General features: G+C 39.1%; 1 protein-coding gene across 1 annotated transcript in view; it reads right to left on the bottom strand.

Annotated features, from left to right (window-relative positions):
- Window positions 1-20,167, bottom strand: part of GOLPH3 (golgi phosphoprotein 3) — a 51,922-nt gene that overhangs the window by 17,090 nt on the left and 14,665 nt on the right. The window contains exon 2 of the mRNA XM_061393804.1: window positions 1,675-1,806. Coding sequence (XP_061249788.1) covers window positions 1,675-1,806 — 132 coding nt within the window. The remainder of the gene's footprint in view (window positions 1-1,674; window positions 1,807-20,167) is intronic.

Raw genomic sequence — 20,167 nt, 5'->3', positions numbered from 1 at the left:
GTACAATTAATTTTAATACATTTGATTTAACCCACCATAGCCAAAATATTGACATGTAATTGAAATATTTCACATTCTTATTTTTCCATAGTAAGTCTTCAAACAGCCAGTGTGTTTTTATTTACAGCATGTCTCAATTTGCATGACCCACATTTCAAGTGTCTATTTCACAGACATGTGGCTGGTGGCCACCATACTGGAAAGGGCAGATATAGAACCCTTTCATTATCACAGAGAGTTCGATTGGAGAGTGCTATTCTGGGCCATGCTTGTAGTAGGGTGTCAGAATAAGAAAAAATAAAAAGCCCTGGGATAAAAAGTTGTATGTCTGTATGCTGTGGTCATGCCACCACTTCTTACTTTCCATTAACTCCCGAAATCGATTGCCATCTGGCCTCAACACACTGCATTGCCCATCATTCTGAGACAGGTGTCAGGATTATAATAAACTGGGTATAGTTGGATTTAGGTCAGGGATCCATAATATTAATGTAACATTACTTGTAATTTTTATTACTATTAGTAATTAATGTATATATTTCACTGATAATTAAAAATTCCTAAGGTTTTTGTCCCCCATAAATCTATGGTTGCACAGTAAAATGGAAATAAAAATTATATTCTGCTTTATGACAAATCTCTAAAACAGTAATTTCAAAATTAATCTCATGCCAGTTCATTTGACTCTACTTTAAATGACTAATTTTAATATTCCATGAGGAATATTTCCTGCTATACCATGTCTACTGTGTATATAATTTTCAAAAATATATTCTTTCCGATAGGATTATTATTCTATCTGGTATATCAATCAAAAAATGTTCAGTTTTCTCCCTAAAGCATTTTGGATTTCATCATAACACAATGCATTATGAAATAGTTTTGAAACACCCTACATCCCCCAAGAAACAATGACAGACGAAGAGAAATGGCCTTGAATATTTTAGACTAAAATGAAAGTTAAAAATTCTAGACACTAGTCAATAACACCTATATTAACACAGACCGTAACAATGGAGAGGAGGAGATCTGAAAAGTATTTGTATTCTGGCAGAAAGATCGATTGCCTATGGGTGGTTAAGTTGCACAGTATCACTTTTGAGTAGTTATGTCAAGTCTTCCAAATCATGGTTTTCAGAAATAGCAAATAAACTTTGGGAGTCTTTTTGAATATGCAGGAGGCAACGGCCAATGATCCTAACAATGAATTACATTACTCATTATGTACAAAGAACCAAAAAAATCAAAGATGAAAAAAAAAGATACGGAATCATGATTCAATAAAGATTTAACTTTAAAATCAACTTCTTTAACTTCTGAAAGCTATTAGTAAAACAACATGGTTCTACTGTATAATACAGCAAACTTATTCAATATCCTTCGATAAGCCACAATGGAAAAGAATATAAAAAACAATGTACAGGATCTCAGACCTATCCAAGAGGCTGTCTCCTGGGCTACAGTCTTCAGTAAGGTCCTCAATAAAACTCAACTTGAAATTAAAAAAAAAAAAAGAATATATGTATACATATAACTGAATATAATATAGCAGGAATTAGCACAGTGTAAATCAACTATACTTCAATACAATAAAAAACTATTAGTAGAAACATTCTTCATCTTTAGGCAGCACAAACTCTTCAAAAAGGCTATGTTACATAGGCCCCCTCTTACCTTTCTTGTTAATAGACTTTTACGTCTCATTCCACAAGCCTCTAGCTGTAACCTTCCTCTCAACGCTAATTCAATCAACATACACCCACGTAATCCAGATGATATACAGTCATTCCAAAACGATGTGTAACCCTATTTAAAAAAGAGAAAACAAAAGAGTTAATTTACTTTGGAGTCAAGAAAATAAGTATTTTTTAGCCAAAGCTATTTCTCGTGCCTTTTACCTTTCATATCTTTCTAATTAAAATCAAAATACTGAAAAAATACAAGTACTATACATTATTAAACTAGGATTTTCAAGAACTTACTGTCTTTTCACCACTTTCTTACAAGTAACTTTGGAAGTCACTAAGTTATGTGCTAATTAGGCCCTTTCAGACTTCAGGGCTCACCCATTCAGTTAACCTCAGATCATAGTGGTTTACAACATGGGCAAAAGCAGCAGCTCAGGAAAAATAATCTAGTCCAATGCGGCCTCATGCAGAATTAGAACATGATTCAATGCTGTTTAGGATAAAAACACAAGGTTAAATTTAGATGAATATATCAGAAAACTTAGGCATGGGGTCATGCCTAGTACTCTGAATAACAAACTGTAAAGCAATCAGATTCCGGCACCCCCCAACACACAACCCCAGGAGAAATTTAAGGGCAATAACCAAGGTGGATAAAAAAGCCAGACAAAATGAGACTGATAGATATCTAGGGATTTGGGAATACTCAAGTGAAAACAGGCACTCTTTGAGAGCTAACAACTGGGTCTGTCCAAATTACAAAGCCATGAAGAGTTGCCAACTACTAAAGTACTCTACTTCCCAGGTGGCGCCAGTGGTAAAGAATCTGCCTGCCAGTGCAGGAGACCCAAGAGACGTGGGTTTGATCTGTGTTGGGAAGATTCCCTGAAGGAGGAAATGGTTACCCACTCCAGTATTCTTGCCTGGAGAATTCCATGGACAGAGGAGCCTGGCAGGCTTCAGTGAGTACTCAACTCTGAAGAGAAATCAGCAGCTGTCACTAGTCCTGTTTAAAACTCAGAATAAGGTAACATACAATTTTGGTGGGAGGGAAAACAGATCAAAAGATTCTTTGAAGAAAGGAGGGCCTAGACTCAGGGTTATGGGGCTCTGTTGGGGTCAGTCTTGGTGCTCTGCCAGGCCACCGTGGGCAGCTTGTATTTAAGATGATGACTATCACGGTCCACGCGACTTCACTTTTGACACAGGAACTTAAATGGCGAAGCTACCCTTCTGAGAATGAAGGCTTTGAGAAAATTAGAGTTTAGACTAAGGGAGCCACAAGGAGATCAACATTAAGAAGCAGGTTTACAGGACTTTCCTGGTGGTCCAGTGGATAACACGCCACACTCCCAATGCAGGAGCCCAGATTCAATCCTTGGTCAGGGAGGTAAATCACACATGCCAAAACTAAGACCCAATGCAGCCATATAAGTTGTGTGTTTGTTTGGTTGGTTTTTTGTTTTTTTTTTTAATTTGTTTAAAAATAAAGAAGCCGGACTTCCCTGGTGGTATAGTGGGTAAGAATCCGCCTTCCAATGCAGGGACACAGGTTTGATCCCTGGTCCAGGAAGATTCCACATGCCATGGGCAACTAAAGCCCACATGTCTAGAGCCTGTGGGCCACAAGAAAAGCCACCACAATGAGAGGCCCGCAGGCCACAAAGATGAGTAGCCCCAGCTCATCACAACTAGAGAAAGCGCATGCAGCAATGAAGACCCAAAACAACCAAGTACTTTATAAATAAATAAATATTTTTTAAATTTATATAAAAAATAAAGAAGCAGACTTAAATGTGAGGCAGGGGAAGCAGATATTGTTTAGATTTGAGGGGATTCTTTTAAACTTAGTTTTTTTTAGGGATCTGGTTAAATTAAGATCACTAGAGATTTAGCTAAGTAGTTAATAAGACCAGGAACTTACAGATGTTGGGTAAAATCCATGGCTTGTGTATCCATCCAATACAATTAAAGCTCTAGGAAGCCCAGAAATGGATTCAAATGAAATCAAAGTTATAGCTATCTGGCTTCAACGGGCCTGGACATACAGATGGGAGTTCCCAGGTGAGCCTCTACAAACTATAAATAATAGAGTATACCTCTTAAGACAGTGATGGATCAAGTACAGGACCATGCCCTGTCTCTGCAGCCTGCAAATTTCTGATGAACAGTACTTATTAGAAATTTAGGGACTTCCCTGGCAGTCAGTCCAGTGGTTAAGAGTCTGCCTTCCAATGCAGGGGGTGTGTATTCGATGGCTGGTCGGGAACTAAGATCCCATGCCTCAGGGCAACTAAGCCTGTTCGAGGCCAGCAAAGATCCAGTGCAGCTAAAAACAATACACAATAAAAATTAAAAGAATGATCGATTTCACCTTAGAAAAAAGGGAGAGGGGAGAATCTTACATTTGCTAGCAGACAACAAAATACACCTCAACCTCAACTGCCCTGAGAATAAAGGTATACCCAGAGAAGTTAGCAAAATGGAGTATTTAACAGGACTTCAAAGATTTACACGTAGTGAATGGCTTTTGGGCATTAACATTAACGACACATACTTAAACAGAATTAACTTCACGTGGGAAAACAGACAAATGGACATGGACAGTTCTGTACCAAAGCTTCCGGGACTCATACACAATATTCCAAAGATCAGTGAAGCCACCAAAACCATACCAAGCAGGCTGACGACGCCTGCCAAAATCCACATCATAAAAGTATGATCAGGAATTAAGCAAGTTGCCAGAAGCAGGAGAGAAAAGGGGAGTTGTTTAGTCGCTAAGTCATGCCTAACTCTTTTGCAACCCCATGGACTCTAGCCCCGCCAGTCTCTGTTCATGGGATTCTCCAGGCAAGAATACCAAAGTGGGTAGCCATTCCCTCCTTCAGGGGATCTTCCTGACCCAGGGGTCGAACCCGTGTCTCCTGCATTGGTAGGCAGATTCTTTACCACTGAGCCATGAGGGAAGCCCATAGCTGAACAAAAATATTTTATATTACTGGATAAGATGGTGGCAATGCCATCCTTGAGAATTAAGTATATTAGAAGGAAAGAAGTACACTGGAAAGAGCCAACTGAATTTGGTCACAACCTAGGCCAGCAAGATTCTGCAATGAATCCATGTCACTTTTACACATACAAGCAAAGCTACTGAAGCTGGGGCACCAGCTTAGATCCTGCCAATTGCTAAAGAGCACTTCCATCTTTTAATCTCTAGTGCTAACCATACAACTACATTTTACTGATCTCCAAACATAAGTTTAGTCTCTCTATATGAGATGATGGAAGCTAACTACACTTACTGTGGTAATCATTTCACTATATAGGCCTACATCGGTTTGGTAAATCAGAGATATCACAGAATTGTTTCCAGACCACAGGAACAAAGCCAGTATCACAAGAAGTGAGTCACACAAATGTTATGGCTTCCCAGTGCACATAAAAGTTAATATATACACTACACTATACTACTACTACTACTAAGTCGCTTCAGTCGTGTCCGACTCTGTGCGACCCCACAGACAGCAGCCCACCAGGCTCCGCCGTCCCTGGAATGCTCCAGGCAAGAACACTGGAGTGGGTTGCCATTTCCTTATAACCAAAAAAAATAGAAAATGTATATACCTTAGTTTTAAAATTCCTTATTGCTAATTTAAAAACACCTTTAATTTGTAAAACATATGATATCTGTGAAGCACAGTAAAGCAAAGCACAGTAAAATAAGGTATGCCTGCATGTGTAAATTAAACCACAATACTGTACACCTTAAATTTATACAGGGATGTATGTCAATTATTTCTCAATAAAACTGAGGGGGAGAAGTTGTATCTCTGGTATTGGGATGCATTTAAAAATAGATGGTACCTTGAAAGAAATACAGTATTATAGCTACTGCTGCTGCTGCTAAGTCGCTTCAGTCGTGTCCGACTCTGTGCGACCCCACAGACGGCAGCCCACCAGGCTCCCCCATCCCTGGGATTCTCCAGGCAAGAACACTGGAGTGGGTTGCCATTGCCTTCTCCAGTGCATGAAAGTGAAAAGTCAAAGTGAAGTCGCTCAGTCGTGTCCGACCCTCAGTGACCCCATGGACTGCAGCCTTCCAGGCTCCTCCATCCATGGGATTCTCCAGGCAAGAGTACTGGAGTGGGGTGCCATTGGTTAACCTAAACCCATGGAAGAGAGGACAGACATGGGGCACAAGCCTCACAGGTGCACAGCAGTCAGATGAAGAACTGGCATCTAACTTGTCAGTTACTAGGAGCCTTAAAACTTGGTCAGACTGGCTGACTGACCATCCAAATCTAGGCAGACCACCAATCTACCTGACTTCTCAGTGCGAAAGACTTCATCAGAGCAGGTAACAACACACCAGCCCGGGGATTTGTCCTCAGATAAAACACCACTCCTGAAACAATTACAAGGACTTGTGGTCTAAATAGGAAGGTTATATATTCAGGGCATGAATGTGTTTTTGCCCTAGTAAAAATCTTATACCGTATCTATCAAAAGGGCAGTTCAGTTCAGTTGCTCAGTCATGTCCAACTCTTTTGAGACCCATGAACAACAGCACTCCAGGCCTCCCTGTCCATCACCAACTGCCAGAGTCTACCTAAACCCATGTCCATTAAGTCGGTGATACCATCCAACCATGTCATCCACTGTCGTCCCATTCTCCTCCTGCCTTCAATCATTCCCAGCATGAGGGTCTTTTCAAATGAGTCAGTTCTTCACATCAGGTGACCAAAGTATTGGGAGTTTCAGCTTCAGCATCAGTCCTTGCAATGAATATTCAGGAATGATTTCCTTTAGGATGGACTGGTTGGATCTCCTTGCAGTCCAAAGGACTCTCAAGAGTCTTCTCCAACACCACAGTTCAAAATCATCAATTTTTCAGCACTCAGCTTTCCTTATAGTCCAGCTCTCACATCCATACATAACTACTGAAAAAACCAGGGCTTTGACTACCCTAGCTTAATCCAAAAATAGGGTACTAGCACCCAAAGTTCAGGGTCACATGAAGGGAGAACCACTGGCCAGGCAATCAGCTTAGTGACAAAGCAGCAGCACTCCATTAGGAATACCAGTAGCCACAGGATCTTGAGGATGTCCTCTACTCACTGCAGAAGACTCAACTTCTGGGTCCTGAAGGAGGTTAGAGAACCACACACACACACAAAAAAAAAAACTATTTGGGGGCCCTACAAGTTTAAGGTTAGGATCAGAATCAGCTATTTCTAAAATATAATAATGGAAGAGGCAGAGATATGCTAAGTAGCAGTGGATCATACACTACCCCCACAAGAATCCAGAGAAACAGGATTTCATTAGGCCTGGGTCCAAAACAAGGGGAAACACTGAAGAACAGATGGTCCCATGAAGACCCTAACATGGCTGTCCTGGGGAGCTGAAATGCTAGAAAATCAAATCAGGCACATTTGAAAGTCATACCACGTGCAGCTCACAAGTGTGTTAGTCACTCAGTCGTGTCCAACTCTTGGCAACCCCATGGACTGTAGCCTGCCAGGCTCCTCTGTCCATGGACTTCTCCAGGCAAGAATACTGAAGTGGGTTGCCATTTCCTCCTCCAGGGGATCTTTGCAACTCAAGGATCGAATCCGGATCTCCTGCATTGAAGGCAGATTCTTTACTGTCTGAACCACCAGGGAAGTCTAAGTCTTCAACAAAATCAAGACTAGAATACAAGACGCAGGCAATCAGAAGGCCCTGGAAGCTAATTCAAAGCACCTCTACTTGCCTATTACCAAAATTTAATAATAACAACTAATGATAACCAGGTAGGTGGAGACTTTCCCAACAGAATGCCAGCTAAACTGACTACAGAGTGCTCCTATCAATCTTACATTTTTGGTAACACTCAGCATCTCCAACTCAGACAAATGGCCAATCTTTAGGCAGACCTCACAAGAAGCTTGTAACTTTAAGTGGGATATATGATCTTTACCATATAGTATGCCACTCAGAAGCAAGGAGCAGAACAGAAAGAATGAAGGCACAGGAATGAATGAGGCAATGACACCAGGGACAAGCTCTGCCCTTCAGTGGGCAGTTCCAAGATCTAAACGTAGGGGACAGAGAATACATGCAGTAATCTGACATTACTGCAGATCTAAGCAACAACCTCCAACACAACTTTTTCTCAGCGATGAGATAAAATTTACTTCGATCTTTATTTGCCTGATTCCCTTTTTCTTCTCAAGTGGCTCCACTTGGGGAGGATTTCAAAGGGAAATGTTCACTGGGGCCCCTAAATATGCTAACATTGAATTCTCATCATTCAACTTTTGAGTTCCAGAATATTTAACCAGAAGCCTTTTATTGTTTAAGACTAACTGTTGTTAATATATGGACAAGGTATAGACAACAGTTTTCATATTTTACGAGCATGTTTCTGTTTTTATGCACAAAGTATTTCCAAATGAAATGACTAAAAACAACATATCTGTATATAATGTTTAATTCTATTGTGACCACTGTTTAAGAAATGGCACAGACTTTCCTCAGCAAAAGAAAATATCAGGTTTCCAAAAACATTTGGGATTTACTATAGGTGGTGCTACCAGTAAAGAACCTGCCTGCCAATGCAGGAGACAAGAGACGACGGTTCAATCCCTGCATCGGAAAGATCCCTTGGAGGGCACAGCAACCCACTCCAGTATTCTTGCCTGAAGAAACTCATGGACAGAGGAGCCTGGTGGGCTACAGTCCACAGGGTCACAAAGTCGGACATGACTGAAGCAACTGAGCACACACGCACCAAACTCACTCCAAAAGTTGTACTACTGAGACCACTCTTGGCTCACATCCACCTTTTAGAAACTTGCCCTCTACAGATTTTACAGAAAGGGATGACTATTCTGCCAAATCTAATTGGACCAGGATGGGTACATTAAAGTTCTCCTCCTGGGAATCTGAACTTGGCACACACAGGCTGTATCATTTAGGTGAGCATGGACAATAGAGATGTAACTGGTTATGTGGATTCAGAAGTCACTGGCCGTTCTTCACAAATGCAACCAGAGAATGATGATAAACAGAAAGGAACAGAAGAGAGACATGCAGACATGAGAGAACATACAGTGTAAGGCAGACCCAGACACACACATAGAGACACAGAGAAAAGCATCCTAACAACAGAATTGTGCCTGTATCTGGGTTGTACCTCTAAACCTTATTTCCAAAACACTGACCTGTATCTCCTTTCCTTAGGTTACTTGCAGAAATTTCTGTTCTTGCAAGCAGCTAACTTTTAGTAATGCCAAAAGGAATTTAATGAAATATTAAATCAGTGGTATCTGAAAAAGTTTGTGTATAGAAACTATAACTAAAAGATTCATCACAGGCTAAAAAAATATTATGCATGGCCAAGGAATTCAAATTTGCATACATAAACTCCAGTACTTTGGCCACCTCATGCAAAGAGTTGACTCATTGGAAAAGACTCTGATGCTGGGAGGGATTGGGAGCAGGAGGAGAAGGGGACGACAGAGGATGAGATGGCTGGATGGCATCAGCAACTCAATGGATGTGAGTTTGAGTGAACTCCGGGAGATGGTGATGTTCAGGGAGGGCTGGCATGCTGTGATTCACGGGGTTGCAAAGAGTCAGACATGACTGAACGACTGAACTGAACTGAACTGAACCTTAAGTTGTTATTAGAACACCAGTAAGTGTGAGAGTGACAAGGGTAGTGGCTTGAAAACCAGTGGTAGTGAAAACAAACAGCAGTCCCAGCAACAAAACGAACCTGTCAGACAGCAAATTAGGGACTGTGATTATCAAGTGCCACATTCCAATTAATCTCATCTAACTAGAAGCAAATGAAATCCCAACATCGTTAACCTTAAAAGACAGAAAATACACACACACTAAGAGACACATTAATAATTTACTTATACATCAAACCCAAACTGAGGGACACTCTATCAAATAATGAGTAAAGAACTAAAGGAAACCACATTTAAAGAATTAGTGGGAAAAATGACAATGACTCATTAATAAAAATAACGATTCATCAAATATTGAACCTCAGTTAAGAGAATGAAATTCTTTAGTTAAGAAATATCACTGAATGAACCATATAATTACTCTTATTTTTCCCACTGTTTTCTTTTTCAACCTTTTATTTTCAGGAATTCTTTAAAAAAAGAGCTAATGCCTATTGTATATACTTCACTGAAAAAAGTTTATTTTAGGTTTCTCTTGTATTCTTGAAGTAAAACAAGTTCAGCTAGTTCTTTTAATTTTATTTTATTTTTAAACTTTATATAATTGTATTAGTTTTGCCAAATAGCAAAATGAATCCGCCACAGGTGTATCTCCTAAGGAAATGATCTAGCCGAAGTCCAAGAATAAAAGAGATCACTGTTGTCCTTCTCTATTGTTAATTCTTAAATGGATAGTAGATCCAAAAATAACTGGAGAGGCGAAAAGAGGAAGAAAAACTAATCAACATGTGTAGAAATTGCTCGAAAGAAAGAAGTATGGATGAATTAATTGATGTACTTGGGAAAAGGTTAAAACGTCTTGTTTTCCTGGTTAATGCATAATACAAGTTGTGTTACTATCTGAAGGTAATTGGGAAACTATGATATATCTGCCAAAACTCATAAATGTTATACTAGCAACCATCTGTTTGAAAATAGGGGAATAAAGGTCTTTTTTTTTCCTATCCAAAGAAAAAAAGTATGACTGGGACTTCTCTGGTGGCATGGCGGATAAGAATCCACCTGCCAATGCAGGGGACACAGGTTTGATCCTTGGTCCAGGAAGGTTCCACAGCCTGTGAGCCACAGCTAATGAGCTTCTGTGCCACAACTACTGAAGCCCACATGCCTTAGGGCCAGCAACTCGCAACTAAGCCCAAGTGCTGCAATTAAAGAAGCCTGTGTGCCTACAGACTTCCACAGCAAGGGAAGCCAGCACAGTGAGAAATCTATGCACCAAAACTAGAGAGCAGCCCTCACTCTCTGCAACTAGAGAAAGCCTGCATACAGCAGTAAAGACCCAGCACAGCCAAAAATAAGTAAATGTAGCAGTGTGAATATGTCACACACACACACACTATGACTATAGTGAAAAGTTTACTAGAGGAGCTCAACAGTAGATGAGAGATGAGAAAGAGTCAATGAACTTGAATTTGAATTTAAAGAACAAGACGGAAAGTAATGAAGAAAACAGGAAAAGCCTCAGTGGGCTTCCCTTGTGGCTCAGCTGTAAGCCACTGTAAAAAAGAATTTGCCTGTAATGCAGGAGACCTGGGTTCAATCCCTGGGTTGGGAGGATCTCTTTAAGAAGGGAAAGGCTACCCACTCCAGTATTCTGGCCTGGAGAATTCCATGGACTGTATAGTCCATGGGGTCGCAAAGAGTCAGACATGACTGAGTGACTCGCACTTCACTTTCACTTCAGAGAGTAGTGTTCAAGCAAGTCTCCCAGTAGCGACAAGAGCCTCAAAAAGAGGAGAAAGCAGAAAAAATAGTAACTGAAAACTTCCCCAAATATGGTGAAAAATATTCATTGAAGATCCAGAGCATCATACCCAGATGCATCACAGTCAAACTGCTGACATTAAACAAAGAGTATATATTATATACTGGAAAAGCAACAAGAAAAAAACAACTTATCCCATTTAAGGGAACAATACAATTACCAGATAACCTCTCACTAGAAATACTGGAAACCAAAAGGCATTAGGATAACATATTCAGTGCTGAAAGAAACAAACTATCAACCAAGAATCTATACCCAGCAAAATACCCTTCAAAGCTGAAGATGAAACAGACATTTACAAGTAAACAAAGGCTGAATTTGTTGCTAGCAGATATGCCTTATAAGCAATACTAAAAGAACTCCTGCCAATTTTAAGTAAATTAATATCAGACAGTATTTCAAATCCATATAAAGAAAAGATAGCTACAAAGGTAAATGAACAAGAAAGACTATATATTTTCTATTTTTGCCTTTAAAAACTCACTTAAAAGCAAAAGATTGCATAAAATAGTAAGTATAAAACAGTATTGAGTTATGTGACCTTGTAATATTTCTGACAATAATGAACAAAGGAAAGGGGTAAATGAAGACATACTGGAGCATAGTTTCTGCATTTTGCTGGAACTAAATGAGTATTATTTTAAAGAAGACTAAGGAAAAAACTCCAATGGATATAGGTATGCAGGGAGGAAGGCAAGGCGGAAGAAAGGGAGGAGTAGGGAAATTTAAATAGTATAACTTTATTTTTCCATTTAACACAAAAGAAGATGGTAGAAGAGGTAGAGAGACAAAAAGGACATCTGACACAGAAAACAAAGAGCACAGTGGCTGGTATAAATCCAACTCTATCAGTAATCACATTAAATGTGTGGGCTAGATCAGATACTCTAATGGTCAAGTTTCATAGACCAGATAAAAGATTTAACCATACCTATGTTGTCTACAAGAGACAGTTTAGATTCAAAGACACAAACAGGTTTAAAAGAATGAATTTTTTTTAAAACCATGGAAACACTAATTCAAAGAAAGCTGGAATATTATATAACATGAGACAAAGTAGACATCAGAATAAGGAAAACTGAAAGACACAAAGGGGAATGTTTCATAATGATAACAGAGTTAACCATCAGGAAGATTTAACTATTACACACAGAAACACCTAAAAAGAGAATCCCAAAATACATGATACAAACCTAACAAAAAGGAAAAACAGACAATACAGTAATAGTAGTGGAAGACCACACTGTTAACCGATACAACTAGAGAGAAAACAAAGATATAGCATTGAACAATATGATACAACTAGAGAGAAAACAACCGAAGATACAGCATTGAACAACAATATCAACCAATTTGACTTAAATGACATTTATAGAACATTCCAACCAACAACAGCAAAATACATTTTCTTTTCAAGCACACAAACATTTCCCAAGATACCTCATAAGTCAGCCCACAAATCAATGAATTTAAAAGGAGTGAAATCATAGAAAACGCTTTACTCCAAGAGAATTAAATCAGAATTAAAACAGAATGAAATGCGAAAAATCTCCACATGAGAAATAATCCATGGCTCAAAGAATTACAGAAGGCAGGAAGAAGTAATCTGAACTAAAAGAATATGAAAACACAAAATATAAAAACCTACACGATGCAGCTAAAGCAGTGTTTAAAGACATCTGAAGCTTTATTAAATACCTGTATTACAGAAGAAGACCTCAAATCAACAACCTAATCTTGTACCTTAAGAAATCAGAAAAAGAGCAAACTAAATCCAAAGCAATCAAAGAGAAGGAAATGATAAAGCTTAGCATGGAAACCAATGAAATGCAAAACAGAAAAATAGAAGAGGGGACAAAGGTCAATAAAGCCAGCTTATTTCTTTTAAAAAGATCAATGTTAAAACAGGCATATAGAGAGGAAGAAAGGAGAGGGACAAAAGATCCACGAAGTACCAAGATAAAAAAACAGGAGGAACATCACTTCCAACCTTACAGAAATTTAAAGGATTATAAGGAAATACTATAAACAGCTTTATGCCAATAAAGTAGACAATTTAGACAAAATGTTCAAACTGCTGGATAAACAGCAATTACCAAAACCAACTGAAGAAGAAATACAAAATCAGAATAAAACCTGTAACAAGAAGTAGAATGACGAGTTGAATTATCTTCAAAGAGTGTTACTGAGGATGTAAGAAGAATCAGCCTACCAGATGTAGATAAACCTGAATATTGCGCATAGCCACAAGAAAACTTCTTGCGGGTGGGGGCGGGGCGGGGGGGGGGCGCAGTTAAGCAGGTCATTTTATATCCTCTTTGAGTCTTCACTTTCTCATTTACAAGATGAAAAAGACATATTTCAAGCATTCTACAAGTATGATTCTAACCAACTGGGAATTCCCTGAGGAGGTATGTGGCTTAAAGCAAAACAAGATACATAATCTATTTTAATTTCTGAAAAAAGCATTTGCAGGTCAATCATTAAGGTTATTCTTCAAACTGCTTCAGTTTAGTTCAGTCACTCAGTCGTGTCCGACTCTTTGTGACCCCATGAATCGCAGCACGCCAGGCCTCCCTGTCCATCACCAACTCCCGGAGTTCACCCAAACTCATGTCCATCGAGTCAGTGATGCCATCCAGCCATCTCATCCTCTGTCATCCCCTTCTCCCCCTGCCCCCAATTCCTCCCAGCATCAGGGTCTTTTCCAATGAGTCAACTCTTCACATGAGGTGGCCAAAGTATTGGAGTTTCAGCTTCAGCATCAGTCCTTCCAATGAACACCCAGGACTGATCTCCTTTAGAATGGACTGGTTGGTCTCCTTGCAGTCCAAGGGACTCACAAGAGTCTTCTCTAGCACCACAGTTCAAAAGCATCAATTCTTTGGCGCTCAGCCTTCTTCACAGTCCAACTCTCACATCCATACATGACCACTGGAAAAACCATAGCCTTGACTAGACGGACCTTTGTTGGCAAAGTAATGTGTCTGCTTTTGAATATGCTGTCTAGGTTGGTCATAGCTTTCCTTCCAAGGAGTAAGCGTCTATTAATTTCACGGCTGCGATCACCATCTGCAGTGATTTTGGAGCCCCAAAAAATAAAGTCTGACACTGTTTCCACTGTTTCCCCATCTATTTACCATGAAGTGATGGGACTGACAGTATATAAAGAACTGTAAAAGATAAGCATTTATAATGGGGTACCTAAAAATTGGTGTTTGGCACTATCATACATAATGTAGAAATGAACAAGAAAATTTCCCAGTTTTCACATGACACGGAGACCATCTTAAATATCAAACTGATCAAACAAGAAATTAAATGAGAAATTTAAAAAATTTCCTGAGACAAATGAACATGGAAATACAATATATCAGAATTTATGGGATTCACCAACAGCCTCTAGATAAATGATGTGATACTGGTAGATGAACAAACAGACCGAGAGAATTAATAAATCCAGAAACAGACCCAAGAATACACTGAAATCTAGTATATGATAAACGTGCTATCTTAAATCATATACCTGGTAAGGGATAAATATCCAAAGTATATAAAGAATTCATATAACAGCAAAAAAAAATAATAATCCAGATTAAAAAAAGGGCAAAGAACCCAGACATTTCTCCAAAGTAGATGGTACTCAGTATAAGAAAGAAAGATGGGCAATTTAATCATTAGTATTAAGAACTATTGGATAGCCATTTAGAAAAACAAAATCGGACCCGTACTTCATATTACACACCATAATTAACTCCAAATGGATGAGAAATTAAAATGTAAAATGAAACAATATAAAGCACTATAAGAAAATAGGAGTGAATACCTTCATAACCTAATTTTGGGGCAGGGGGTGGGTGGAAAAGCTTCCAGCTACTGCTCAAAATCTAGAAGAAATACATATGGATAAATTGTATTACATAAGTTTTTTTTAAAGTACTCATGGCAAAAGCATCAACAAAGTAAAAAAGACAAAAGGAAATGTAGGAAAATAATTGATAACATCTCACAAAGACACAATTAGTTCCTAAAAATTAAAGGAAAATAAGATCAAGGGACTTCCCTAGCAGTCCAGTGGTTAAGACTCTGTGCTTCCACGGCTGGGGGACGTGGGTTCAATCCCTGTTTGGGGAATCAAGATCCCACGTGCTGCAGCCAAAAAATTTTTTAAAAAAGGGAAAATAAGATCAATACTCAATTTTTTAAAGGCAAAGATACAAACAGTAAATTCACAAAAGAAATGAAAATGACTTAAACATATGTAAAGATGCTTCCTATCATTAACAATACACATTTAAATAACAGAAGAAAAACAAAACCAATAAAAAAAATGGGCAAAACAAGTGTCTATAAAAGATGAATGGATAAACAAAATGTGCTACATACATACAATAGAATATTATTCGGCTTTAAAAAGAAACAAAATTCTGACAAATGCTACAACAAGATGAACCAGGTCTGCTAAGTGACATAAGCCAGTTACAAACAGGCAAAAGCTATATGATTTCATTTTTATGAGGTGCCTAGAGGAGTCAAAACCACTGCCAGTAGAGTGGTGGCTGCCCCAGACACGTGGGAGGAGGAATGAGGAGCTGTCACTTAATTGGTAAGGAATTCCAGTGAGGGATGAACAGTGGCGACAGTTGCACAACAAAGAGAATGTCCTTACTGTTACTGAACTATAGACTTTAAAATGGCTAAAATAGTGAATTCTGTTATTGACATTTTAGTACAATTTTTAAAACTATATGAGACAATGCTTATCTGATAAGACTGGCAAAAATCGAAAAATATCTGACACCATTGGCAACGATAAGGCCAATACACTGTGCTAGGAATGCAAAATGACATTATCCCTGACAGAAATCATGAAAAAGTACATGTCTTTAGCTTGACAATCCTACTTCTAGAAATCTCCTCTGAAAAGTCTACATCCCCATAAATATGAAACAATAAATGCATATGATTATTAATTACAACATTATCTGAAGTAAAAACTTGGTAACAGTCCATAAATCCATTAATAAAAACAATGAATATATGAAGATAAACAAGCATAATGGAACACTATGGAGCCATAAAAGATCTTTATATAATGATATGAAATAATCTTCAGGCTACATAATCTATAAAAAGGAAAATGCCAAACAGCATATATCAGTTCAGTTCAGTCACTCAGTCGTATCTGACTCTTTGTGACTCCATGAGTCGCAGCACGCCAGGCCTCCCTGTCCATCACCAACTCTCAGAGATCACTCAAACTCACGTCCATCAAGTCAGTGATGCCATCCAGCCATCTCATCCTCTGCCATCCCCTTCTCCTCCTACCCCCAATTCCTCCCAGCATCAGAGTCTTTTCCAATGAGTCAACTCTTCACATGAGGTGGCCAAAGTATTGGAGTTTCAGCTTCAGCATCAGTCCTTCCAAAGAAATCCCAGGGCTGATCTCCTTGCAGTACAAAGGACTCTCAAGAGTCTTCTCCAACACCACAGTTCAGAAGTAACAGTTCTTCGGCCCTCAGCTTTCTTCACAGTCCAACTGTCACATCCATACATGACCACTGGAAAAACAATAGCCTTGAATAGACGGACCTTTGTTGGCAAAGTAATGTCTCTGCTTTTGAATATGCTATCTAGGTTGGTCATAACTTTCCTTCCAAGGAGTAAGCGTCTTTTAATTTCATGGCTGCAATCACCATCTGCAGTGATTTTGGAGCCCCAAAAATAAAGTCTGACACTGTTTCCACTGTTTCCCCATCTATTTGCCATGAAGTGATGGGACCGGTTGCCATGATCTTAGTTTTCTGAATGTTGAGCTTTAAGCCAACTTTTTCACTCTAGTAGGCTATCTTTTGTATTTGGGGGAGAGGAGCAAGAACAAGTATATTTAATTTTGCTACAAAAACACTGGAAAAACAAACTCCAAACTAAGTTTTCAAAATGACCAACAAGAGGAAGAAGGAATGAAGTAGAAAGGATGATGGAAGTAAAGACTCCTAACTTGTAATAGTTATACATATTCAAAACAGAAAAAACATTTTTAAATAAGGAAAACAAATGAGCTAATCTAACTGCACAAAAATCAGTGATACAACCACAAAGAAATATTAACTATTTCAACTGCCTTTAGAATATAGTATTTTAACTGTACATCCTAGTAAAGTATTGCAAACAAATTTGAGGCTGAATTCAACAGTCAATTTGTAGTTAATACTGACATTATTATTATTTGAAAGCTATTTAAATACATGTAGTAACTAATCCAATAAAAACAATATTTTGGGGAACCAAGAACTTTAATTAAGAGAAAAAAGATATAGGTATAAAATTCAATAAGCGAAATAAAAATTCATGTTAAGTCTGAATAAAAAACCATGTGAAGTGATTCTTCCCTCCGCACAAATGCTAGCACTATCCCCTAAAGAAAATATATTCTATGTTTGTGTACTGAAAAGTCCTAGAGGCAAGGACATCCCAATAACACTGAGAACACCCAGTATCCAGACTGTGGTTCATTCCCCACTTAAAAAAAGCAAAGATTCCTTGGACTGATCTCAAGTCTGAAACAGGATATGTATTTAGAAGATGAGTCTCAGGCATTTTGATGTTGACAAGAAAGCAAGAAGTTATCAAAGGTTAATAAGTGATACCAAAAGAACACTGCAGCGAAGGAAATGAATTCCCATTAGCCAAAGGTGCGACAACTTTAACATAAAACTAACATAAAAAAAGAGTAATTTATACAGTTCAGTTCAGTCGCTCAGTCGTCTCCAACTCTTTGCGACCCCAGGGACTGTAGCATGCCAGGCCTCCCAGTCCATCACCAACTCCTGGAGTTCACTCAAACTCACGTCCATTGAGTCAGTGATGCCATCCAGCCATCTCATCCTCTGTCGGCCCGTTCTCCCGCCTTCACTCTTTCCCAACATCAGGGTCTTTTCCAATGAGTCCGTTCTTCCCATCAGGTGGCCAAAGTATTGGAGTTTCAGCTTCAACATCAGTCCTTCTAATGAATATTCAGGACCAATTTATACAGGTGACTCAGATTTCCTTATCAGTCCAATGGCTAAGAACTCCACACTCCCAATGCAGGGGCTCGGGATTTGACCCCTGGTCAGGGAACTAGATCCCACATGACTCAATCAAAAGCTTGCAGACCAAAAGAGCCACGTGTGCTGCAGCTAACAGATTCAGTGCAGAGAAACACATTTCTAAATGCTCTCTTTAAAAAAAAATACAAGTGACTGAAACACAATGAATATATTAAAAAAAACCCCACAAGTCACAGTTTAAAAAAACAGAAAGCCCACACCTCACTGAAAGTCACTAAAATACTAACTCCTTATTCTAAAACTCAAAAGAGAAAATTTAGTCAGCCCTCTGTGTCCAAGGATCCAACACACCATAGATAGAAAATAAATCTCCAAAAAGCAAAACTTAAAATTTGCCCCTATTTACACTGTATTTACAACTATTTATATAGCATTTACATTGCACCAAGTATTGTAAGTAACAGAGATGATTCAGATGATACAGGAGGATGTGTTAAGTTATATGCAAAAACTATAGCATTTTAAATAAGGGACTAGATCATCCAAGGATTTTGGTAACCCCTGCGATGCAGGTCCTGGAACCAATGCCCCTTGGACACTAAGAGACTACTGTATTTATCCTGGCATTAAAAAAACAAAAAAACTATGTATTTGCTTACTTGGCGCTGTGCTGGGTCTTGGCTGCTGTGCACAGCCTTTTTCTAGTTGGGGCAAATGGGGCTACTCTTCATTGTCATGCACGCGGTTTGCCCTGTGGTGGATTCTCTTTTGTGCAGCACATGCTCTGAGACGCAGGGGCTTAGTCGCCCTGTGCGTGAGGATCTTCCCAGAGACTGAACCTGTGTCCTCTATACAGGCCAGCAGATTCTTAACTACTGGACCACCAGGGAAGTTCCTATCCTGCCTTTTAAGTGCATAAAATAAAATGCATAGGATTACAAAGGAGATAAAATTGAAAGCATTAAAAATAAACAAATTTGTGATAATATATGTGCTTGCTAAGTGGTCTTTTCATATCTTATTTACACACTCTTCTTGAGACATCTCAGCCATTCTCGCTTGCTTGAAAAAAATTTTCAAACAGCGGTACATGAGGAAAAAGTCCCTACCTCTTCCCTTCCCTTCCATCCATCATCCACACCCTCACAGGTAACTTCTATTAACATTTGGAACATATCCTCCTCAAATCCTTTATTCTTCCAAAGTCTTAGTTTATTCTTCCAAAGTTGTAGTTTAAAACTGGGCTAAGCATTTGCAATGCACCATGCTGCTGCTGCTGCTGTTTAGTCACTCAGTCATGTCCAACTCTTTGTGACACCATAGACTTTCGTCCGTCAGGCTCCTCTGTCCATGGGATTCTCCAGGCAAGAATACTGGAGTGGGTTGCCATTTCCTACTCCAGGGACCTTCTCCACCCAGGGATCGAACCCAGGTCTCCTGCATTGCAGACAGATTCTTTACAGTCTGAGCCACCAGGGAAGCCCAATGTGCACCATGTCTAGTCCTTACAAGACCAAATTATGTAGGATTTATTCCTCCATTTTCATAAGACAATGAAACTGAGGCTCAAGAGAATTAAGGGACCTGCCAGTTACTGAGTGGCCAAGTTGGAACAGAAACTGTTCTCCTAGCTCCATCATTCTGTCGTGTCTTCCAAGTCCTGTCTGTCTAATGTGTGATGTTGAAGAACTCACTTTTCTTTCCACGGGTGCCATGATTCATTTCACTTCAGAGAGCACAAAGTGTAAGCAGAAACTGACCTTCTCTCAAGAAAATGAATTTTGTAAAGGATTTCTGGCAAAAAGGCACATACTTTTGACTAGCAAAGGTGTTTTTCTTTTTTTGGCCATGCCATGCAGCTTGTGAGATTTTAGTTCTCTGACTAGACTGAACCTGGGCCCTGTCGTGAGAGTGTGG

This window comes from Bos javanicus, chromosome 20 (assembly GCF_032452875.1).
Source record: "Bos javanicus breed banteng chromosome 20, ARS-OSU_banteng_1.0, whole genome shotgun sequence".
Lineage (NCBI taxonomy): Eukaryota > Metazoa > Chordata > Mammalia > Artiodactyla > Bovidae > Bos > Bos javanicus.
This window is presented reverse-complemented; position numbering and strand designations above follow the sequence as displayed.